Genomic DNA, 25,670 nt, shown 5'->3' on the forward strand with positions numbered 1-25,670 from the left:
ACTGTTCTTAAAGGCCAAAGTTACATTAGTATTTGGAAACCTATGACCATGTTTTTTAAATATCTGCAATGTTTTTGGTGTCTTAAGGATAAGAAACTGTCCTGTTTTGGGTGACCTAACCACCGCTACCATTTTTGTTTCCTTGCTTAACAGACAACAAAAGATGATCAGCATTAAGTGAACAGAATAAAGGATCATAAAATCCTATTTTAAAAGTGACCTCAAGGCTAAGAGTAGAGTAATAATAAAAACATAGAGCAAGCTGAGAGAAAATGTTCACTGAAGTTATGGGAGTTAAATGATAAATCCTTTACACAGGCTGGAAGGGAACAAACAAAGATCTTAGAAGACAGGTGGACAAATACGAAGAATAGATATTTCACAGATTAGAAAATTGCTTGTAACTAAATAGAATATTTCCTCTTTTGATAATATTCAAAGAAACAAAAATCAGAATAGTATTTTTAAATTTCTTTAATCACTAAATTTAAAATCATATTTCCTAACTGTCTGCTGAAAAGGCCTAGAATCAGTGACATTGCAGTAGCAACAAGCACATCAAATACCCAGATCTCTGTTTCTAAACACTATTCTCTGATAAAACAAATAATAGCCCTTTGAAGAAATGGCTGATTCTAGGACTGGGGCAGGTAATCTGCAAGATGAGCCTGGAGCATCTTGTAAGATCAGAAAGTAAAGAAGTATTCAAAAAACAAAATAATGGGGGTATATCAAAGGGACACAAGACCAACCTGAAAGAATTCCCAGTGGCTAAAGCTGGAACAATTTGGGTAAAAAAATAAATAACATATCACTGGATTGTACCAGCAGTGTAAAATAAATAGCCCTGAATCCGTACTGATGAATAGTTAAGTAAATAAATGGAGACAAATCTCCCATACAGAAGAATCCTAAATAATTTATGTACATCCTTCAAGAAGATGGAGCTTAATCTCCCAACCCCTTGAGTATGAGTTTGGTGACTTGCTTTCAAAGAGTAGATGGTGGGTGGGTGGGTTGTTAGTTTAACTTTAAGTGAAGAAATTTGACAAACATAAACTTAGCCAGGTGATTAAGGTTAACATCAATGATATGTGTTGATAGCATGTACCCTTGATATCCTTGATGTAATACGATGTGTAAAGGGCACCTTACCTGTGTGTTCTTTCCTACAAAAACCCATAAGTTGAGTCTAATAGTGATAAACAAGAGACAGACTCCATTTGAGGGAGATTATTCAAAAATACCTGACCCCAGTAATCCTCAAAACTGTCAAGGTTTTGAAAAGCGAGGAGAGCCTGAGAAACTGTCACAGTTAAGAGGAGCTTAAGGATTCATGATAACTAAATGTAATGTATCCTAGATCCAAAATAAAAGAACATTAAGGCAAAACTAATAAAATCTAAAGTATGGAGGTTAGTTAAAAGTAGTGGTTCCTTAGTTACAACAAATGTACCATAGTAATAATAGATGTTAATGATAGGAGAAAGGGGGAAAAGAGTGTATGGGAACTGTGTTTTCTGCCTACTCTAAAATTTTGTTTAATGTTTATTTTTGAGAAAGCATGAGCAGGGGAGGAGCAGAGAGAGAGGAGACACAGACTCCAAAGCAGGCTGGATCCAGGTTCCAAGCTGTTGGCAAAGAGCCCGACGTGGGGCCCAGAGTCATGAACCATGAGATCATGACCTGAGCCAAAGTTGGAAGCTTACCCGACTGAACCACCCTGGCACTCCTGTTCTACTTATTGTAAAATTAAAAGATTACTTGGGGAAAACATCTTAAACTTGTGGGTACATGTGGATTGGCATTGGTACTCATAGGCTCATTTTTCCTGCCACTTATGTAACTCAATAGTAATGGGTTATTTGTAAATGCTGACATGTATGTTGGTGGCATTCATGTCCTGACTTCTCATCATAAAGCAATAAAAAAAACACTAAACCAAAAAAAAATTTTTTTTTAAACAAATGGTTACTCCTAATATTCATGACAGTACTGAGGATATGGTATTCTCATACACGGCAGTGAAGTAAGTTAACATTACGGTATGAAAGGCCATTTAGCAATATGTATCAAGACACTTCAAAATGCTTTGCCCTTTTTATATTCAGTAGTATCATTTGAAGGATTCCAATAGAAGTAAGTCATCTAATGTATGGATGCCTAAATAGCATTAGTTATAATTGTGAAAAATTAAAAACTGGATGTTCAGCTGGGAAATAAATTGTTATAATGAATCATTTAAAAATTATAATAGTTTTAGGGGTGCCTGGGTGGCTCAGTCTGTTAAGTGTCCAACTTTGGCACAGGTCGTGATCTCACAGTTGAGTTTGAGCCCCACTTGGGCTAGGATTTTCTCTCTCTCACTCTCTCTCTCTCTCACTCGGTCTCTGTCTCTCTCAAAATAAATAAACTTTAAAAAAATAAAAATTGTAATAGTTTTAGACTATAGTAATATGAAAAAGTGCTTTTGATAATGTAACTTGAAAAAACAGCCAAAATATTTTCATAGAACAATAAACCTTGGAATAAGAATTAGAGTAACATGTATAGAAGAAAAACTACAGAGAAATACTATTAAATCTTACAAAATAATTTTAAGGAATGCTTTAGAATGTTTAGAGAAAAGAAGAAAAATGGAGGCATGATAAGTGTCTTAAAATAGTTGAAGAGTTGCCATATAGAAATGGAAGTAGATTTGTCCTAAGTTCTCTCTAGCATAGAACTTAAATAAAGGAACTCTTCAGTCATAGCAAGGCAGTTTTTAACAAAATGGTCTGTTCTTTCATATTGACCTTCTTAACTATTCTCAGTGATAAACATAATTTAAAAGCTGTGTATTTCTCCCGAGGAGAACTTACTTTTTCTTTAAAAGCAGATAGCTCTTCAAGAAATAAATAGATGGTTTGGTATATGATAAAGCAAAGCTAAATGTTAATTGTGGAATTTAAGTGGGTCTTTATTTTATTTTATTTTTAATTTTTTTTTTAACATTTATTTATTTTTGAGACAGAGAGAGAGCGTGAACGGGGAGGGGCAGAGAGAGAGGGAGACACAGAATCTGAAATAGGCTCCAGGCTCTGAGCTGTCAGCACAGAACCTGATGCGGGGCTCGAACTCACAGACCGTGAGATCATGACCTGAGCCGAAGTTGGACGCTTAACCGACCGAGCCACCCAGGTGCCCCTTAAGTGGGTCTTTAGTAAAGTTTTTTAAACCTTTCATTGTGTTTGAAAATGTTGCATAATAAAATATTGGGATAAAAATATATAACTTAATCTAAGTTTTTGCTAATCACAAATTGTCTCAGTAGCACCTTAAACAAAAATTGAACAGAATGACCCTTAAATGCCAAGTTTTAACTTTTGAAACACATACCAAATTGAGCCTAACTGAAAACAGACTAACCAGAGCAACGTATAGAGGGAAAAATATGTAGAGATGGAGTATTGTGCACAAAGTTGTGCATAAAGTTTAATTTGAAATAAATCTTTATTTATTTTTTTTTTTAATTTTTTTTTTCAACATTTATTTATTTTTGGGACAGAGAGAGACAGAGCATGAACGGGGGAGGGGCAGAGAGAGAGGGAGACACAGAATCGGAAACAGGCTCCAGGCTCTGAGCCATCAGCCCAGAGCCCGACGCGGGGCTTGAACTCACGGACCGCAAGATCGTGACCTGGCTGAAGTCGGACGCTTAACCGACTGCGCCACCCAGGCGCCCCTGAAATAAATCTTTAAAACAGGTTACAGTTAATCTTAGAAACTGACTTTATTTGCTTTGACAGAACATTGGAAATTATCAAATTATAGGTAGAATAGTAGGAAACAATTAGTAGGCATAGTGAAAAGAGTTAAACTAAGGCATTAGAGTCCTTGAGGTGAGGAGGTCCTATGATGACTTTTTAGGAGCATTAGCTCGTGAATCGGGTATATTTGGGTTTGAATTCCAGCTCTGCCACTAGATGTGTAATATGGGTATAGTCTTACTGTTTTAAGTCCGAATGAAAGTGAGGATAATAAAAGTAGTGCTTGCTACATAAAAAAACGGTGTTAAATAGTATAAATGTTCAAGAAATGTTAGCAGTTCTTGTTGTTGTGATTATTGTTGTTTGACCATTATCATTACTGTCATTGTCATCCTTATCATTTCCCAAGGCTAAATCTGAGCTCTACCTCTTTATCTGTGTGACCTTGGTCTTTGCTTCTCCAAGATTCAGATTTTCCAATGTAACATCACCTACCTCCAGGATGATTGTAAGGATTAAATAAAATAATATTTTTAAGTACCTTGCTCAGTGCTTTGCACATAGTAACTTTTTACAGAGGGACTCAACTAATGAGTTATTTACCTCTCAGAATTACATGCTTAATAACCTTTTTCAGGTATGTTGAAGGAGGGATGCTTTCTTTGCATTCAGAGTCAGCCTAGAAGCGTCCAGTTAGGGAATGAATAAGTCATGGGGATAAAAGAGACAGCATAGGGAACATAGTCAGTGATACTGTAATAGTGTTGTGTGGTGACAGATGGTAGCTACACTTGTGGGCAGCATAGCCTAACATAAAGAGAAGTTGAATGACTATGTTGTACACCTGAGACTAATATAACATTGTATGACAACTATACACAAATTAAAAAAAATTTAATACAAATTTAGCCCAGAAGACTTTTAAAGATTTTCCAAAGTTAATGATCTATAGTTGGCATATATATAATCTTCTACATTATAATGAACTTTAAAATAGAAGGTCTCATTCTATTTTTGTAACTTTACATTCTACTGTTAACTGTAAATCATTACAAAATAATTTATCATCATTTTGTAAAGAAGAAGAAAAGTAAGACGCTAAAACATCGAATGATCTGACCATGTCAGACAGCCTTAGCTAGGTCTTCTGGCTCCAAATGCTATATATTATTCCTGGTAAACCATATTATTTCTTAAGAAATGAAACGATAAAATAAGTGGGAAATTCTGTATCTTGGGAAAGCTAACCAAGAAGGTTAAAAACTGTTTCTATTAATGCAATTATTGTCACTACTTTAAAAGTTAACAATGACAGAATGGAAGGCGTCTGTTTTCATCATTCCTTGGGATCTTTCTTTGGGGCCAGTGGTAGAGCAGAACGATATTAAGAAATGTTCATGTCCCTTAATTTTTAATCATTTTGATTTTTAAAGAGAAGAGTGGCTTTGTGTTTAATGACTGCTCTTCAGTCTGTTTTATATCTTATAAGGATCTGACAGTTTTGTTTTACATTTTATAGCTGCAGCTTATCTTCTGGTGTCCCTTATACCAAGCAATTCATTCCGCCAGATGTTCCGGTCAACAAGGTCTTTGCACATCCCAACCCGTGACCTTCCACTCAGTCCAGACACAACAGTAGTCCTACATCAGGTCTACAACGTGCTCCTTGGTTTGCTCTCAAGAGCCAAACTTTATGTTGATGCTGCTGTTCATGGCACTACAAAGCTAGTGCCCTATTTTAGCTTTATGACTTACTGTTTAATTTCCAAAACTGAGAAGCTGATGTTTTCCACATATTTCATGGATTTGTGGAACCTTTTCCAGCCTAAACTTTCTGAGCCAGCAATAGCTACAAATCACAATAAACAGGCTTTGCTTTCATTTTGGTACAATGTGTGTGCTGACTGTCCAGAGAATATCCGCCTTATTGTTCAGAACCCAGTGGTAACCAAGAACATTGCCTTCAATTACATCCTTGCTGACCATGATGATCAGGATGTGGTGCTTTTTAACCGTGGGATGCTGCCAGCCTACTACGGCATTCTGAGGCTCTGCTGTGAACAGTCTCCTGCATTCACACGACAACTGGCTTCTCACCAGAACATCCAATGGGCCTTTAAGAATCTTACACCACATGCCAGCCAATACCCTGGAGTGAGTAAAATTGATAATTATTTCTGTATCTTCAAATTGATTGGAAATAACCAGTTTGTCCCCTGGTGGGAAGTGGTGACAAAATATGGAAATATGTATAGTCTAACTTTAACTGTTCTTTCTTAAGAACTTACTGTGTATTTGTTTTCTTGAATATATGTATAAAATGCGGTAGTACTATAACATTGGTAAACTATAACATTGGTAAGTAATACGGATAATTCTTAGGTTGATGTTGAAATTTTATCTCTAATTGAACTTCGCTATTTTAATTTATTTAGATATTTATTATCAAGATCTACATGCTGTGATAAGCTGTGAACTATGCAATATTTTTATCTTAGCTGTAGTATTCCCTAGTGTTTTTTTCTTAACTACATTCAGGGGAATGAAATGGTTAAGGAGTCCATCAGAATACAAATATATGCGGTCTAAATCTGGTACCTTTATTTCTGCAGACTGTTTATAAGTTTCATATTAAAAACTCCCCCCTTCATGTATAGCTGTCATTCCTGGATATTCCGTTATACTATTGCTTCTTAACACTGTTGTAAACTCAAGATGACATCAAGAGGGTTTAAGTCTGGGAAAGGGGTTGGAAGAAGAGTGAAGAACCCTTTTTTCAAGCTGTCAACGTAGAGGCCACAAACTGCTAGTATGAGAAGTTTTTTGCTAAATGGGAGATGGTGGGAGTGGAGAGTAGTGGCGTTTTCAATACATTCAACATTTACTTAAGAGTTCAGTCAAATGAATGCAATGAAGAGTATTTTAATTACTGGTATCCTTGAATTATATACTACTTTTTCCTGTTGAAAAAAAGCACCTTAATTAAGATCCTTTAGACATGATGTAGTAAATTGTTCCACACCCCCCCCACCCCCCTGCCAAGAAAGAATAACCTAATTTCCAGCCAAGAAATTTAGAATGCCTACAATAGAGGAAATGTTCTAAAATGTAGGGTTAAAAGGTCACCAAAATGCTTCTTTGCCCTTTTTAGGCAGTAGAAGAACTGTTTAACCTGATGCAGCTATTTATAGCTCAGAGGCCAGATATGAGAGAAGAAGAATTAGAAGATATTAAACAGTTTAAGAAAACAACCATAAGTTGTTACTTACGTTGCTTAGATGGCCGCTCCTGCTGGACTACTTTAATAAGGTAAAAAGATGTTTTCTGTTAATTTTTTTAATATGTTTTGTTTTTCCAAGTGAGGAAATGGGCACTATCCTTTTGGACCTTTTGAAGAGTTATAATTAAACTATAACTGAGAGTTTGCCAATTCTTGAAAGTTATTAGGGAAGCATTTTCCATGTAGTTACCTTGGAAGGATTTAGCTCTTAAAAATTAACACTACTTTTGAGCAGCTTTTATTTTGTTTTGGTTTTGGATTGTTTGTATGTGTTTTATCAGAATCTTAATGTATAATCTTAAATCTGAAGCTTGAATCCTCCTCTGTGTTGCTATTCATCCTGACTTATGCTTAGACAGTTCAGTTCTAGAGGCCTCCAAAAACAGCTTTCTCCATCTTTGGATGAGTCTTATTGTTAATGTTTTAAATTGTTTAGCCCAGATCTACCTGTCTTTTTTAACTATAAGAATTAGCCAAATAACAAAACATCATTATAATTGTTCAGAGCTACAGAAGTTATTGAATGGTTGTAAAGGAACTCTGCAACAAATGACACATAATTCCCTTAACTGTAGAAAGTCCAATTTCTTAAAACGCTTCTGTGTATTACATTTAAGACTTGGAGGTAATGTCCTTTATGGGGCACATTTTGGCAGTATTTCTTTGAACACTATAATATTTTAAGCTTGATCAACCAAGATAAAGTTATTTCAGGTTTTCTTGAGAAAATTTTCAAATTTGAATCTTTATTAGTACTCAAAATGGGTTAACTCATGCTTTTGCTCTAAAGGAATTCTTTTAAAATGTTGGCATTAATTTTAAATACATTGTTTTCCCAAGGTTTACTATTTATCTTTTTCTTAAAAAAAAAAAAAAAAGATTGAGCTTTCTTAATTCTTTTTTGAAAAAGTAAAGAAAACATCTAACTAAAGTAGAAGGAATTCTGGTTGTACTTCTATATAGCAGCAGTTTCCAGTACGTAATAATGAAATTAGGTCTGTTAACAGGAGCAATACAACTACTTTTGAGGATTATCACATAAATTATTTTCAAGGCCATGGTGTGTTTAATGTTTCCCCTTCCTGTTTCTCTTTCTTCCCAAGAACCAGCTGATGAGTGCTTGGATAGTATAAGTGTATTTTGTTATTATCCAGAAGATAAACCCATTATAAAAAATAAACATTATTTATACTGAAACTTTAAGAAGATTCACATGATACCTCTCTTCCACTGTTTCGAGCAGCTGTTGACTAGATACTAGCATATGCAACTTTTCTCCATGTTATTTAGAGCGTTTCTTTTTTTTAATTTTTTTTTTTTTCAACGTTTATTTATTTTTGGGACAGAGAGAGACAGAGCATGAACGGGGGAGGGGCAGAGAGAGAGGGAGACACAGAATCGGAAACAGGCTCCAGGCTCCGAGCCATCAGCCCAGAGCCCGACGCGGGGCTCGAACTCACGGACCGCGAGATCGTGACCTGGCTGAAGTCGGACGCTTAACCGACTGCGCCACCCAGGCGCCCCTAGAGCGTTTCTTAATATTATCTCCTTTTATTACATTACTAAAAAACAGATATAAGCAGTCTCTCCTGTAGGTAGAAAAGTAGAGAGTCTAAATGACCATTTAGTTCTATTTTTTTGTCACCTGAGTTTTCCATTCTGATGCAGAGTTCTCAACCTGGACTTTATGTATTCTTCTAGTGCCTTCAGAATACTATTAGAATCTGATGAAGACAGACTACTTGTTGTATTTAATCGAGGGTTGATCCTGATGACTGAGGTAAATATTTTATTCCATTTTACAGTAGACCTATCTCATTTTAATGTTTTCACCAAGACTTCTTTTTTTATGGATATTTAGTATTCATGCTAGACTGTTTTACAGGTCTTTAGATTTTGGTTATACAGATCAATAAATGCAATGTATATTCCAAGAATAATAAGGTCACAGTTTTTAGGTTGTTGTTTTCTTTGTGCATTGTAATTCCATACTTATTATTTTGTATTTAGAACAACCACTGTTTTTATTGATTCCATTTGTAAGGGTAGAAACAGATGAAATTCATGTGATTTAATCACTAGCACAATTGTTCAAGATCTCACTTATTTGACAGTTAAGAAACTGAGATTACCATCATCAGAGGAAGCCATTGAGACTGTTATATGTGGTTAAAATCACCTGTTCATTCTTCCCACAATTCTTGAACATCCACAACTCTGAGATGATTTTAAAGCCATAGAGGTACATTTTACCCCTTAGTCTAATAATGGAGAGAAGACAAAAGAATATATGCCAAGAACACCATGAGAAATAAGAGTTAGGATAGCTTTTTCAGTTAATGGTGTTACAGAATAGGAAAACCACATTTTTGAAACTGCACTTATGAAGAATTTGAACTTGTAAAGATAAGTGGGAGAGTATTTAGATAAATGATGTGGTCACCACAGGGGCAACAAAGTATTGTCATATTTGAAAAAAATGCCACATACTTTTGTTTGGCTAGAACAAAAGGTATGTGAAGAGTAGTGAGAATTTCATTCTTTCATTCAACAGATGTTTGAATGTCTACTCTGTGCCACGCATTGTACTAGGCACTGGGTATACAGCAGTGAACAAGACAGACATGGTTCCTGTCCTCATGGTTTATAGGTTAAGTGCCATACAAGTACATTGTTTAGTTAAGGGACCACTACAGATTCTAGACAATGGATTTTGAACTTTGAATTATGGATAGTATATACGTTATAGGGAACTGATTTGAGAGGATTAGAAAAAAAAAAAAAAAGCTTTGTGTAAAATGAAATAGGAAAAAAAAGCTAAGGATTTGGAATGAAAAGACTTAATAAGCTAATATGATTAAAGGAATTCTACCTTTTGGAGCCCTTTTTCCTCATTCAGGTGTACTGTTTTGGCTATAGCTGACAACCATTTCACTATTGTCTTCCTTCCGAAGCCCTAGAATGTTAGAGACAGCAATTACCCATTCTTCATAATCTTGTTGCCTGCTGCTTTGCAATCTCTAAGGCTTGTGGCCTAAGAGCAAAAGTAACCAAAAACAAACAAAATGATTAAATGAATTATTCCTTCAGATCAAAATGTATGCATAAAATATCAGCTCTGCAGGTGAGCACTGTTTTTGTATTTTAAGGAAGAGCTGAATTGGGAGAATTTGACTTTTAGCTAGAAAGCAAATACATTTGCTTTGGGCACATGTGCACACACATAAAGTCTGGAAATATCTGTCATAAAGGGTGAGCACTACCATTTTGTGGCTCAGTAAAGTAAAAATGAAATGAAAATTTCCATCTTTTTAAATCACTTGTAGTCATTCAACACTCTGCACATGATGTATCATGAAGCCACAGCTTGCCATGTGACTGGAGATTTAGTAGAACTTCTGTCAATATTCCTTTCAGTTTTGAAGTCTACACGCCCATATCTTCAGAGAAAAGGTTTGGTCATTCTTCTTATTTTTGTTACCTTTAACTATTACAGAACAAAATAAGGGTTTCAAACCACATGTTTGAGAGATTTTTGTCTTTATCTCTAGTTGATGGTACAGAAGATGAGAATGTTCCCTGTCATCAAATATTCATCATGACCTCCCGATATAAAGCTGGAATGCTCTTGTTTATTCTCTAATGCCTTCCTGGAGAATAGGCAGCGTCTTATAAGTGTTAAGATTTAGGAGACTAGAAAATGCTTCCAAGCAGAGTAACAACATGGGTATTTTGTGAAGGTTCTCCAGCTGGAAACCTCCATGGCTTAGGTTAGATTGTTTTTAGTTTCAAGAGAAATAACTATAAAATATATCTCTCCCCCACAGTGTGAACTCTGAACTTCATATAAATTTCTAGAAAACGGACATATTCATGACTAAAATAATGTGTTTTAAGAAACCTAACAGGTTTGGGGTGCCTGGGTGGCTCAGTGGGTTAAGCATCTGGCTCTTGGTTTCAGTTCATGTCTTGGTCTCGTGAGATTGAGCCCTGCATCAGGCTCTGTGCAGAGCCTGCTTGGGATTCTGTCTCCCTCTCTCTGCCCCTACCCCACTCGTGCTCTGTGTCTCTCAAAGCAATCTAGTAGGTTTAACAGTTAGTAGCTATCTCATGAAAATAATCACTTAGCTTTCACCAAAGATGTTTATGTCATTAACTTGATTTTCTTAGTGTTAGCATTCTGTAGGTAATAATAGAAAATAATTGTGAGGAAGTTTGAACTCAAGTGGCTTATTTATGTATGCTTTTGTATTTGCAGATGTGAAACAAGCATTAATCCAGTGGCAGGAGCGAATTGAATTTGCCCATAAACTGTTAACTCTTCTTAATTCCTATAGTCCTCCAGAACTTAGAAATGCCTGTATAGGTAAGTTACTTGGAAAATATACCTGTGTGAAAACCTAGTGGAAGATTCTTACGGAATATTTTTTGCAAGATGTGGTATTAGTTCTGTGGTATTAGGTTCAGAAATAAGCTAATACCATAGATGTGGTATTAGCTTCAGAAAACATTTTTACTTTTTATGTGTAACTCATACTAGCCAGCAAATCCTAGAAAATCTAGTTATATTTTTCAACATGCCAGTAATTATGTGATCAAGGCTCTTTGAGCTTAGGTTATTTCTAGATCTTTTGCAGCTCTGAAATCTTCTAGTCCTATATAAACAAGGTAGAATCACACAAATGTTTACAAAGGAGAGCTGATATTATAAAGAGTTGGAGTAATTATTTCACTGTCCGTTCTTTTGCCTAAAGATACTTCTTAGTAGCTGTTCTCAGACTCATGAGTATTTTACCTTTTTAAAGTCCTCTTTAGAGACTGTAACTATTTATGGTTTGTTTGTTTGTTTGTTTTCATTTACAAAATGATGTGAGTAACTGGCTGTCATGTATAAGTAATCGGTTTTGGTCTGATGTTCTGTGGAATTACTGGCCTGTAACTTCAGTAACCTCTGACTGCCAGTAGCCTGTCATCATCACAAGGTTTACGTCTGTGTGATGTGGATTTTATGAAGACACGACATCAGTGTGCTTGAAATATTTCCTTTAGTGTACTTATCCATGGTGCTTCTCTTGGATAAATAAAATACACGTAAATAGTTTTAAACTTTGGTTTCTAAATGATATTGTGGTTAGTAACTCTGCTGATTCAGATTTGATTGAGCATCAGACAGAATTTCTCCCAATGTCAGGAGCTAAAACCATTTTAGATTCATTAAAACTTTCCACCTGCCATACTGCAACCAGTCACCCTAACAGGATTTGTGAGTTTCAAAGTAGCAGGTTAGATATATACTCCAGTTTTACTTTAAACTCACACTGTGTTTTTATTTTCAGATGTCCTCAAGGAACTTGTGCTTTTGAGTCCCCATGACTTTCTTCATACTCTGGTTCCATTTCTACAACACAACCATTGTACTTATCATCATAGTAATATACCAAGTACGTATTCCTCAAGCACAGTACTTGAATGTGGTTGGCATTTAATCTTTCTGCACACTGAAACATGGAGATTTATTTTTTCCATTTATTCTTATTGTACACTTTTAATGTCTTAGTGTCTCTTGGACCTTATTTCCCTTGTCGAGAAAATATCAAGCTAATAGGAGGGAAAAGCAATATTCGGCCTCCGCGCCCTGAACTCAATATGTGCCTCTTGCCCACAATGGTGGAAACCAGTAAGGTATGTTGGGATGCCAGGAAAACCATGTTTCTGTAGTACACAGTAATTTGAAATTTCCCCTCTAGCAGTTATATTAGATTTAAATGACCATTTTGTGGATCCTAAGAAGATTAGACTCATTTGGACTTTTTCCTTTTAGTGCTCTGAAATGTTGGTTGAGTATTTGCAAAATCAACAACAAGCACAAGTAATAAGTTTTTTCCCTCCCTCAAAAAAATACCCTAATAGAAAGTCTTAGTAGTATTTGTCACTAGGCTAAATTATAACTGGGTCATATTTCTAAACCTGAAGAGTCAAGTTAGGTATTTATTATTGTTTAAATTTGACCATATAATCAATGACTTCATTTACTGCCCTTTCCTTATAATCCCTTGACCTAAGCCTAATATCACTGATAGATTTATCATCATTTGTAGTCTGATTCTTCTCTTCTAATTCATATTCTAAAATAATGCTAATTCTAAATTATAGAGAACATTGAACAGAGGATAATTTATCTTAGTTTCAACATTTTTTTAACAATTTTTCCCTTTATCTATCTTCACCCGACTTCATTCACACTCCCCCTGGCCCACCATCTTTGGATCTTAAATATACTTAAGTTCTTATAAAATATTAAAAATAATTAACACTGTAGTAACCATTACAGAAATCATTTGAAATCTATTTCAAAAATCAAATTTAATTCAACTCTTCTTGATGATGTCTGTAGAACTAAAGTGTCACATTTTAAAATCCTACAGTAATTTTACTTTATTAAAGTATATAGAAATAATGGGTAATTTAATTGATAGCATTTGCACACTGAAAATAAATTTGTGACAATTAAGATCTTAACATTACTAGAAACTTGGAATTTAAAACTAGGTTCTTATAGAATTTAAATATTTAATCAGCTTTTGAGTTTAAACTTATTACATTTGCACAAAATATGCTCTTTAATTTATTATACAATTTAAGTGCAACCATTTTATCATCTTTAACCTTCAGGGCAAAGATGACGTTTATGATCGTATGCTGCTAGACTACTTCTTTTCTTATCATCAATTCATCCATCTATTATGCCGAGTTGCAATCAACTGTGAAAAATTTACTGAAACATTAGTTAAGCTGAGTAAGTATAAAAGATGAGCAGTAAATTCCACTGAATTATTTTAAGCCCCTAGCCACTCAGGAAGGGGAGACCAAAATGAGACCATCCTTTTTTTCTTTTTTAAAGTGACTGTTTAAAAATATTAATTATTCTTGGGAACATTTTTATTTTTATTAAGAAAACACCAACTTACTGGTTTCCATTGAATAGTTCTGCCCAGAGTTTCAGCTGGCCTATAAAGGAGTGTGGAGTAGGGCTGATCACTTTGTACATAGAAGCCCAAGTCCTCCTCCATCTGCCCAGCAGAATTTAAAAACAAATACCAAAAACTACTCTGCTTTAGGGAGGCAGGCTTAGAGAGGTGGACTTTCCCAGCCCTGATCTTGAGGATAAGATGAGATCTATAGTGCCAGCTGTGCTTTGGAGCTGGCAATGCCAAGAGCAAACTGAGTGGGCTTGCCAGGATGAAGCAGAGGTGCATATATGAGTAAATTAGGAGGTAAGTCTCATGAAATAGAGAGATGAGTGAGAAGAAAGGAAATTTGATAAGATATGAGAAATAGTAAACAAAACCATCAGTGAGTTATAAAAGGGCAAAAAACTCAAATTATTCAAGAATGTGCCTGAGACCTATAAGAGAATTGCTCCCTTTGGGTGACTTTTTCTAGCTGAAAAGTCTTTAGAAGATATGTCCCCTCTCTTAGGACCTCCAGAGTTACCAGGGTCTGTGTGGCCTGTGAGTCTTACTTCTTTACGGATGGCCCAGGATCCTCTCCCAGTGTTCTGTAGTTTTGTTTCAGAGCATAGGAAGTGAAATGCTCATGGAACCACCACCCAGGTCAAGAAACAGAATATTGTCACACTCTAGAACTCCCCATCGTGCTCCTCCTTAATCACAACCCCTTCCTTCTATGGAAGAGGTTTTGATCCACTATAAGTAGGGCAAAAGATGTGAACATACCTTAGGTTCCATTATCCAAGAAGAAGGAAGTGGTAACAGCTGTCAGGGATAATTCCTCTTCAGAAAAACCATCTTATTGGTAAGTGATTAGAGTGTCTTCAGATTTGGAAGATTGTTCCTTCCACCTGTTATCATTAGCTGGTTTTATACATATGTGGCTGAAGTGCCAAGTGGGGGCTGTGGGTGGGGAAGCACATGATGAGATTGGCCATTTCATGATTACACAGTTCATTCATGGCACTTGGTAAAAAACTAAAACCTAGCAGTGGCAGTGATCGAGTGTGAGAAAATGTCCAGGAATTCTGGTAACACAGCCTTGTTCCCAGATAAGAAGGGGGACTTCTTAAAATGCTGACCTTAAGAAAAGTTCTTGGTAATTGTGTTCACGTGATTTATACCAAAAGTTATGTGAGGAACTATTTTGGCTGCTTGAACAGCTGTGATCAAATAGTGAATGTTGTACCCTCTTTGTGACTGTCTTTCCTCATCAATACAAATACATGTTTCAGGGAAAATAAACATGGAGGCGAGGAGGAAGGGAAAGAGGACATACACTTAGCCATCAGCATTAGCTAAATCAACTTTCATATTTTATATTCCCATCCCTTTTATAACCATGAAGCACTGTTGATGCTGCCTCCTAGTGGTTAGTGTATGAGGATGGAAATACTCTCCCAACTGCATCATCGTCCACATTATGATAGCCACAAGCCATATGTGAGTGTTGAGAACTTGAAATGTGATTTAAGAAATGGAATTTTCATTTCATTTCATTTTAACCAAACTTAGCCAGATGTGGCTGGTGGCTGTATTGATACAAAACAAAGCCTTCACAAGTTGAGCAGGTTGTACCTTTTTTTTTAATTAGTTAATTCATTTATGTATTTTTATTAGGATCCTCCTACTCTGCGATCTTCCCCAGAAGTCATGGTTATCTCTTAATGCAGAAAATTAGACATTATTTTGAATATGAAATAAAACAAAGACCTAAAAGCAGTGCTTTCCTTATGTGTCATCTGAATAGCGAGAGTACATCCCAGTGTTTCACGTTAACTCCTGCTTTCAGTTGCAATGATTATTTCCAGGGAGAGGCACCTAGGAGAGAGCTTGAGAAAGCAAAGCCAGCCCACATTGACTGTAATAGGGAGCAGGCAAATTGATAAGGAGTTTCAACTTGTATAATTTCTTCAAAAACTTATATTTGGCAACAAGGAAAGAGCAAATTTAAACCGGTTGTGTCCTTAATCATTTGAGCCTTGAGGTTAGATGGTCCAAGGGCCGGAATATTGTGACCACAGGTGGGGTTGTCTCAAGACCTATATGATTGTAGGTCACTTCCAGTTTTGAGGAAAAGTCTCTGTGGTAATTCTTATGGATAACTAAGCAGATTTTAAGATTTGTTGGGAGACAAAAAGGAATTGTGTAATAATTGTATATTAGAGTTACAGGTGCAAAACAGTAAAGTGTGGGTTGGAGTGCTTTTGAAGTGGAGGTAGGCATGGGGCTACGGAGACACAGAAGTGGGGGGAGAATTTGGGGAGAGTGAACAAAGCTACTGACTTCCATGTGAAATAATTGTGTCTGAAATTACAGTATTTTGATATTTAAAAATAGTGGAATTTAGCCAAAAAAATTCTAAAAAAGAATAAGAGGGACTGGCACTATTGATTTAAAAAAAAAAAAAAAACTTACCAAAGATCAGTAATTTTTTATTTTATTTTTATTAATACATACACATATTCAAAATAGCAAGAAGTACACATCACAATATCACAGACCTATCCCCCACTTTTATTAAATTTTTTTGTTTATCTTTTTTTGCATAAAAGCAGCAAATATAGGTTTATTTTCTCTTCTTTCTTACATAAAAGTGAATTACAGTGTTTAAAACTGTGTGAAGCAGATATGAAAATACATGGGCAGAAAAACATACACAAGCAATGGAAAACAGCCCCAAATAAACATAAGGATACATGGGGGTTGGAGTCAATTAAGATGACCTGTCAGATTTGTGGACATTGTATGGTATTGAGAGAATCAGTCAGCTACTCAGGGAGAGAAGGGGCAGGACTTTAATATCTTATACTTAAATAGATTACAGGAGGATTAAAGATTTAGCTGTGAAAAATGAAGTCATAACAATATTAAAGAAAAACACAGAATCACATAGTTAGCACCTTGAGATTTGAAAGACCATTAAGCAGGACACAAAACCCATAAACAATAAAATAAAATCTTTGGCAGTGTAAAAATTGAAATTACTACATGTTGAAAAATGCCATCGATGAAAATATAGCTAGTGGGGAAAATATTTGCATTCTTAACAGATAAGTGGTTAGTATTGGCAATATATAAAGAATTTTTAGGATTCAGTGAGATGGGAAAGGACATTAAGTAAAATAAGTAAAAGGCCATCAACAGGCAACTTCTTCACATACAAAACAAGTAAATGTGTTGTAACCATATGAGGATTTTCCCTGCCTTACTAATCGTGATTTCTCTTTTCTCTTTTTTTTCCCCCCAACTATGAGATAAAGTTTAGATGGTATGCATAAACAGTTTTGGGAAAGAAGAGATGTTTTAATGGAGTCAATTTGAGGAGGCATATTATTAACATTATCACTTTAGATTGTTCATGACCCTTGATCCCGCAATACCAGATCTAAGAATCTACCCTACTCTACTCATAAAAGTGTCCAACAACATGCATAGGGTGTTTATTTTCACTCAGTTTGTATTGGATAAAAACTGGAAACAACCCAGATGTCCAGCAATAAGAGTTGAGCTGAGTAAACCTATAATTTATTGTATAGTCTTTAAATAATTCATGTGTATTTTATGCTCTTTAAAAAGATAGGACCTTAGATTACATGAAAAAAAAGCAAATTGGAAAACAGTATGCAGAATGTGACCACAGACTTAGAACAATAGGAAAAATCACTTAGTACATGTTTAAAAAAAAAAACCAAACCTAGAAGCTTATACTCCGGTGGTATAAGGATAAAATTATGGGTTGCTTCATTGTCTGGGTTAAATGTCTATAAGTTTGAAATCATTTGCAGTGATCATTTGTCTTGGGGGTGGCGGGGGAACAAAATTTTTAAGTAGTAGTATAGGAAGATCGCCTGGCTGGCTTATTAGTCAGTTAAGCATCCGCTTTTTTTTTTTTTTTTTTTTTTTTTTTTTTTTTTGTAATTTTTTTTTCTTAACGTTTATTTTATTTTTGAGAGACAGACACAGAGTGCAAGAGGAGGAGGGACAAAGGGAGAAGGCGACACAATCTGAGGCAGGCTCCAGGCTCTGAGCTGTCAGCACAGAGCCCAGTGTGGGGCTTGAACTCACGAACCTTGAGATAACATGACCTGAGCTGAAGTCAGATGCTCAACTGACTGAGCCACCCAGGTGCCCCAAGCATCTGATTCTTGATCTCCGCTCAGGTCTTGATCTCAGGGTCATGAGTTCAAGCCCTGCATGGCTCCACACTGGGCATGAAGCCTACTTAAAAAAAAGTGGGGGTGGGGGGTTGGGGGGGGTAGTATAGGAAAAAAAAAAAAAAGCATAGGAAACTGCTATTGCAGACTCCCAATATTTTTTTTTAAGTTACCAGAGTTGACGTGCAAAATTAACAGTGAGATGCTCAAGTAAAATTAAATGACAAATTCCTAGATTTATAAACAATTTTCATTTTCAGAGATAAAACAAGAATCTGTCACCTTTATTATTTAACATTGCTTTTGACAATTTTGTTAATGCCTTAGTAAATGAAAGTAAAAAATAGTAAAAGGAAATTTTTGCAAGTAACATTGTATATACCTAAAAATCTAAAATCTTCAAAATCTCTGGAATTAAAAAATTAGTATAGTTGGTAAAAGTAAACAAATTAGAAATTCATCTTATCAAAAACACAGCTGTGGTTCATGCTTTACCTTTTTTGATGTCCTGATGCTACTGACAACCAGTTAGCTGTTCCCAAAAGACGTCTTAGGGTTAATGAATATACCAGTTATTCAGTACAGATCAGAAGGCAGCGTCTACCAAGGGCAAATCCATCTATCCCAGGCTAATACTTAGTAATTGCATTTAATAGATATATTTATAATTAGCAGTTCATTACAAGTTAATTCACAAAGAGGAAGAACTGGCACAGTGATCTGAATACTCTGTGGTAGGGCGAGCAGATTTTTTTCCAGTAACCAACATGGGAAGCCAAATAAATAGAATAGGTTGCTTAATGGGTATGAGTGAGAACAGGGGGAATCAGAAGAATCAGATGTGTGATATTCTGTGGCTAAGATGTCTTGATGATGCAGTCCTGTAGTGAACCATTAGTTGTGGGCTTTCATCCATTGACTCCCACTTCCCATGGATAATGCTTGGATGGGCTAAACACTGCTACAGAAAACTAGACAAATAATCTTAACCCAATTCAGATAGGAGAGACCCTAAGCAGTAAATATACATATACAATACTTCATCCTCAAAGCAATCATCTGAATTACCATTCTACCTACAAAAGCAGTTTTTAAAAGATTTTTAATAACTCATCTAGTAGCTTCTACACTATAAAGTGTTATTAATGAGGAAAAGTTATTTGGAATCGTTTTTGATTATTGTATAGTACTTCATGGATGGGGTGGGGTAAGGACCCGTTGAGGATGCCTGAAGTCACAGGATAAAGAAAGATAAGTGGACAGAACCCAATATGTCTTAGGCCTACTCATCCTGATTCTTGAAACAAGGCTTGGACGTGTGCCTTGATTGCATCAGGATGCCTGTGCTTTGTACCCAGTAAAGCACCCCAGAACGTATTGGAGGAATGTGTAGAGTAGGATGGCATTGGCCTCTACCTTGAGTTACAGAGCCAAGATACCCCTGATCCCTCAGTGCTTTGTGAAAATGCTAGACTAGAAAGAAAGTGATACTTTGTTGCTCTGAAGGGATGGCCCTCCTTCCAAAGGAGGTGCACCTCAGAGAGGAAATAGGGCTGCGAAAGAGGTTTCATTAGCTCACCATGGTGGCACAGTGTTTTCCACAGTGTAGTGTATATAATAAGATGGTCCAGGGAAAATAATTGTATATTCATAAATAGGTATGGATCTTACAGTGTCCCAAAAATACAAAACTAGTATACTAAATTTATGACTTCTTAGTTCTGTTGCCTAAGGCTGATGTAGTATTAGCCTCCCTAAGTGAATCTAAAGAATAGTGTTAAGTAAACAGTGTACGTATTAGGCACATATGAAAACACTTAGGAAAATGGCATGAATGATTGAAGTTTGGGGAAACACTGGTTATTGAAAAGATTACAGGCTTCACAATCAGATCTACCTGGGGTAGATGTTTTGCTCCCTGGCTTTTGGGATGAACCTGAACAGATTACATAGTCTCTCTAAGCCTGATTTCTTCATTGAAAAAAAGGGAAATGAGGATAAAACAATGCTTTTGAAACATTGGAAGTGATGTTAGATTAGGGAAGACCTCCACAGTTTTTTGTTTGTTGTGGTAGTGCTGGCTTTTTGGTAGTTGTGGAAAATAGGAATAAAGATTGTTTTGTTTTGAGGAATAATTAAGAAAAAAGAATAAAGACAAAGACTAGAGAAACTTACATTGTAATGTGCAGTCTACTTTGACCTGGGAGGGTTTAGGTCAGGGCAGGATTTAGGGGTTGGCAGACTTCCTGCAAAGAGTGTACCTTGCTGGCCATATGTATGATCTGCATCACATACTCTTCTTTGTTTCACTATTCCTTTTGCAATCCTTTAAAAATACAAAAGCCCTCCTTAGCTCACATGGCCATACAAAGATAAGTTGTGGACCAGAATTGGCCTGTAGGCCAAAGTTTGCCACCCTTTGCTGTACTTTTATGGGTGATTATGATGCACGGACATGGGAGCATAGAAAGTCTTACCTGTACCTGACAGTTTTGATGACATACCCTTGTTTGCTTATATATATTGTGATCTTATAGTGGGTAAATGCCTCCAGCCCCAACCAGATTAAGTTAGGATAAAAGAGAAAGATGACAGTTCGCTTGGGGATCTCTCTACAAAGGGTTAATCTTGACAGGAAAATAAACTTAACCCACAAAAGGGAATCTTGGCATCCTTGGATGACTAAATTGGATGACTGATCTTTCTTGTCTGTCTTAAGATTTTCTCTTAATCCTTGGCTCATCCCAGAGGTTGGCAAATAATAATAGCCTGCATTCTCACGTTTTTGTATAACCAGTGAGCATACCTGCACGCTGAGAGTTTTTACATTTTCTAATAAATACTGTTATTCTAAATATTTTTGTGACATGAAAATTACATGTGAGTCAAATTTCAAAGTTCTTAGGTAAAATTTTATTGCAAGACAGCCACACCCATTCGTCTAGTGTTGTCTTTGGCTGCTTTCACACTACTACTGCGGAGTTGAGTATTTGCAATGGGGATCATTTGGCTGCAAAGACTGAAATATTTACTATTTGGCCCTTTACTTTAGAAGTTTGTTGACTTCAGGTCTAACTCAATTTTTTCTTAACTGGAGGAGGATAACTTTTATTACTTTTATTATTTCTCCTTCTCCATGATCATATTTTCGCTGGAAGTGGGAGTGTGGAAGATGGGAAATTTACTTACAGTTGTGCTTTGAGAAGTAGGGCATAGGGCAGGGGAACACATTTCTTAAAGATAATACTTGACATTTGGAATAGTCAGAAAGAGGAAAGGTTAAAACTATTCAATAGAGGTTCCAAATAGAACACTGACATACAGCTAAGTATGGTCCACCCAGAAGAGCTTGGGGACAAGACTAGAAGCTGTTAGACTCAAGAGCAGTGTCTATGTAAATCCACCATAATTCTCCATGTTTTCGGGGAAACAAGGTAAAAGAGGAAGGACCAGTATATTTTCTAATTCTCCTCATCCTCTCTTTGACCTTGCACCTCTCCCTTCCAGCTTAGCTAGTCCATGAAAATTATCTAATATGCAGGGTGGTACCTTAATCCAAGAAAGCTTTGGAACCACTTGCAATAATCTTTATTAAATTGTCCCAGATAAGGTTCTAACACTTACAGAGCAAATTGGTTTAAGTTACCTCAGATCCTTTTGGGAATGAGGTGTGGAATATGACTAAATTCAAAGTATACTGCATTCTAAATTATTTCACTGGTTAAAGCATTGGAATGAATTCTTCCCCTTTAGGTATTCTATAGATTTCTAAAACATGTAGAAAATACTCATAGTTGTGACTAGAAATACCTGTAGAATTGTACCTACAAAGTTGAATACCTCAGTAGTATAATTTATAATTATAACCTATTCTGATTTCTTTTCAAATATTAGGTGTCCTAGTTGCCTATGAAGGTTTGCCACTTCATCTTGCACTGTTCCCCAAACTTTGGACTGAGCTATGCCAGACTCAGGTAAAGAAAATGAGTTTTAGATGATTTGGTCTTTCATCTCCTCACCATTTGGTCAGTAATTTTAGGAACAGTGGGTTAAACACTAGGTGGAAAAATTGGGGAGGTTTTAGAATCTTAGGTAAAATATGATTAGTGGAAATAATAGCTATTAAGTATTGGGCATCAAGTTGCCCTTTGAGGTTTTTTACTTCAATAGATTTGTATCACAGGATTTTCAAATAAGCTAATATATTTGAATTTGTAATTTATAGGTCAATATAAATAGTTGTGGTAAAAGTCCAAAACAGGGAGGTATTTTGGGGGAAGTCCTTTACCTGTCCTTTACCTTTACCTCTTACCTGTTACCTTGGAGTAGGTTTTCAAGGGTCTGATGTACTTTTTTTTACCAGCATGGTCATTGAGAACAGGAAACACTATATCCTACCTACTTTAAGTATCTTAAGAGCCAACTCTTTAAAGCGGGCACCTAAATAATGCTTGTTTCATTCTGGGGGAGAATGGCAGAGAGGTGGGGAGAAACCAGATTGGTCCTAAGATTTGATTCATTCCTTGGACCAGGCGCATTTAGATCCTGAGAAAACTTGGTTTCCTGACTGGTTGCAGCTGCCCATCCTCAGAGGAAGAGATGAGTTTGTTTACTTTAGCCTAAACTTTACCCACATTACAGTATCTGAAACACTTTATGCCTCTGGTACAGCCTCCTGCCTGGGCTGTAATGCTCTGTTTATTCTCCCGGTGGATGTGTGTCACACGGTGCTGTAATAGTTGTTTATCTCCTCACAAACTGAGCTCCTCAAGTGTAGAAATGGAATCCTCTCTATCCCTTCAAGAAATGTCATTTTATTCTCTGTAGTAGGAATCTTTAAAAGGCTAATTTACATTGATCACATGGCGTAGTACATAGGAGACTTTGAGAAAATGACTTCCTGGGTTTTTTTCTTTGTTTTGTTTTTTTGTTTTTGTTTTTAGCTGAGTGGTTAATTCAGTAAATGGGAGATCTCTGCTTTTTCCCTCTGCCACTGCTGCTATTCTTTTCATTCTTGATTTGGGTAGTCACTTTTTTTGGTTTCTGTACTCTGCCACTGGCTATTGCTTCTCTATTGTTTTATCTACTCCAGCACTTTACTGCTCCCTTAATTGGCTTGTTTTCCAAAGAATCCACCATCTCCAAAAACTTCCTTTAAAACAAAGCCAAACTGTCCAAGGCTTCCAGTCTGCCAGCGTGGTAGAAGCAGCCATCAAGAAACACAGGCAGCAGGCAGAGGTTCTGGCTGGTAGAATTAGGCAGATTTTCCTGACACCAAGCATCTGAAGAGCTGGGTCCTGGTCCTATTCGACTTCTGATTTTTTGGGGTGAACTTGAGTGACTTACCAAGTTGCTTCCTCGAATAAAATAAGCATATACCTGTACATATTATCTAAACTTTGTCCTGTTTTATTAAATACTCCATTTTATCTCCCATATAAATGATCTTTTATTAAAATACCTATAATCTAGAGAATAGATTTACTTAAAGATATACTACTTGTGTTGAAGAGCCATGACCATTTAAAAACAGGGGAATGCAATTTTAGTAAAATTTCTTCTGTATATTGGGAACCACCAATTCTTGTGAGGTAATTAAAGGAGGTTTGCTGTTTACTTTGCAGTATTCATGGGGGGTGGGGAGGATATTTCCAAACAAATTACTATTGCTTAACATTTTAATTCCTTTTATGGAATAAGTTTAATTCTTAAAATTTGTCTTTTTTCTATATATAGTTTGGTTACCTATTATCCATTAATTGGTCCTCTGCAAACATTCTCATCCTATTTGCTGGTCTTAATTTGTCCAGTCCTTATTCCCTCATTTAATGCTAGATAATAAAGTTGCATTTCTTTGGAAACCTATTTGTTCCTTTTGCCCTTCAGACTTGTTACAAGTCTCTCTTCCTCTTATACTTACATGTAGAGTCCAAGTGACTAAGGCTTGTTTTATCGGGAGTACGGTTACTATAACTGGAGTTAGAAGTGGTCTCTGAAAGGACTTAAATGACTTTGGATGTTCATCATAAGCAGTGTGTAAGCCTTGCAGTTATTTCAGTGCTCAACCATCAGTACTTCTTCTCCCCTACTGTAGTCTGCTATGTCAAAAAATTGCATCAAGCTTTTGTGTGAAGATCCGGTTTTTGCAGAATATATAAAGTGTATCCTGATGGATGAAAGAACTTTTCTAAACAACAACATTGTGTACACATTCATGACACATTTTCTTCTAAAGGTATGTCCTACCTTTGAAAACTCATTGTGTTACTTCTACCTAGTTAGTGGTTGTGTTTTCATGGTGTTGGTCTTTTGGAGATTTGTTTTTAATCTCTTTTTCTCAGGTTCAAGGTCAAGTGTTTTCTGAAGCAAACTGTGCCAATCTGATCAGCACCCTAATTACAAACTTGATAAATCAGTATCAGAATATGCAGTCTGATTTCACCAACCGTGTTGAAATTTCCAAAGCAAGTGCTTCTTTAAATGGGGTAAGAACTGGGGGAGGGATGTTGTACTTAAGAACTTTCCTTAAATCACCTTTGGCTTTAGTACTATTTTACTATCATAACTTCTTCAAACTCTGGAAAAACTACCAAATTTCTAAAAACATGTGTTCACTATGGGCAGTGAAACCATTAAGAGGAGACATTCCTTTTATCTCTACTTGTTTATTACATTTTTTGAAAACATTACTTGTGATGTTTCTGTTATTGCCTGTGGCTCATAAATAACTGAAACAATCAGATTAATGATCCATTGATTATAAAGGCAATTAAACCTAGGGAATTAGGTGCCTTATATAGATTTCCATGATACCCAGGTCATACTATAATGGAATGCTAGCACATGTCCAGCAGCAGTTTTCCAAGTAACAAAATGTTGCTTAGATGCCAGAACAGGTTGCAGAGCTAGGTGAGTTAAGACCTTACTATTTGTGACATTCACCAGAAATCAGCCTGTTTGAGAAACTGATTTCTAGATCGAGGCCTTAATTTCTCACGGATAATATCCTAATGCTGGCTTTCTAGTTTTAGCATTCTCTAAAAATGCAAAAGAAACCAGAATGGATTCCTGGAAAAGTAAATGTGTGTTAAACTGTAAACAGCTGTCAAAATGTTAGCTTTAGAATTTGACATGTTCCTTTCTGGGTTTACAGGATCTGCGTGCACTTGCTTTGCTCCTGTCAGTCCACACTCCCAAGCAATTAAACCCAGCTCTAATTCCAACTCTGCAAGAGCTTTTAAGCAAATGCAGGACTTGTCTGCAGCAGAGAAACTCACTCCAAGAGCAAGAAGCCAAAGAAAGAAAAACTAAAGGTTAGCTTTGTGGACTAATATTAATTATACCTTCAGGGTGGGAAAGGGGGAAGAATACACTCAGTGTAATTGACTTTGTAAGAGCTGTCTGTTCAGCTGGGTCTCCTAGGTATAAATGCTAAGAACAAAATTTCCCGCAAACACCCCCCCGCCCCGGTGTG

At 36.2% G+C, this 25,670-nt stretch overlaps 1 protein-coding gene across 5 annotated transcripts in view; it reads left to right on the forward strand.

The window, feature by feature from the left end:
- USP34 (ubiquitin specific peptidase 34) overlaps positions 1 to 25,670 on the forward strand; it is a 254,684-nt gene that overhangs the window by 227,714 nt on the left and 1,300 nt on the right. For 4 of the 5 annotated variants that reach the window (XM_086701030.1, XM_086701029.1, XM_025932470.2 and 1 more), the window contains 12 exons: positions 5,269 to 5,903; positions 6,901 to 7,058; positions 8,731 to 8,809; positions 10,356 to 10,482; positions 11,288 to 11,395; positions 12,366 to 12,470; positions 12,587 to 12,711; positions 13,702 to 13,825; positions 22,091 to 22,170; positions 24,291 to 24,431; positions 24,538 to 24,681; positions 25,350 to 25,509. In XM_086701030.1, coding sequence (XP_086557156.1) covers positions 5,269 to 5,903; positions 6,901 to 7,058; positions 8,731 to 8,809; positions 10,356 to 10,482; positions 11,288 to 11,395; positions 12,366 to 12,470; positions 12,587 to 12,711; positions 13,702 to 13,825; positions 22,091 to 22,170; positions 24,291 to 24,431; positions 24,538 to 24,681; positions 25,350 to 25,509 — 1,986 coding nt within the window. Of the gene's footprint in view, positions 1 to 5,268; positions 5,904 to 6,900; positions 7,059 to 8,730; positions 8,810 to 10,355; positions 10,483 to 11,287; positions 11,396 to 12,365; positions 12,471 to 12,586; positions 12,712 to 13,701; positions 13,826 to 22,090; positions 22,171 to 24,290; positions 24,432 to 24,537; positions 24,682 to 25,349; positions 25,510 to 25,670 lie in introns of those variants that run through there. The other variant, XR_015249197.1, reaches the window with a different exon arrangement.

The sequence above is a fragment of the Puma concolor genome, chromosome A3 (genome assembly GCF_028749965.1).
Source record: "Puma concolor isolate L17-30 chromosome A3, mPumCon1.1.hap2, whole genome shotgun sequence".
Lineage (NCBI taxonomy): Eukaryota > Metazoa > Chordata > Mammalia > Carnivora > Felidae > Puma > Puma concolor.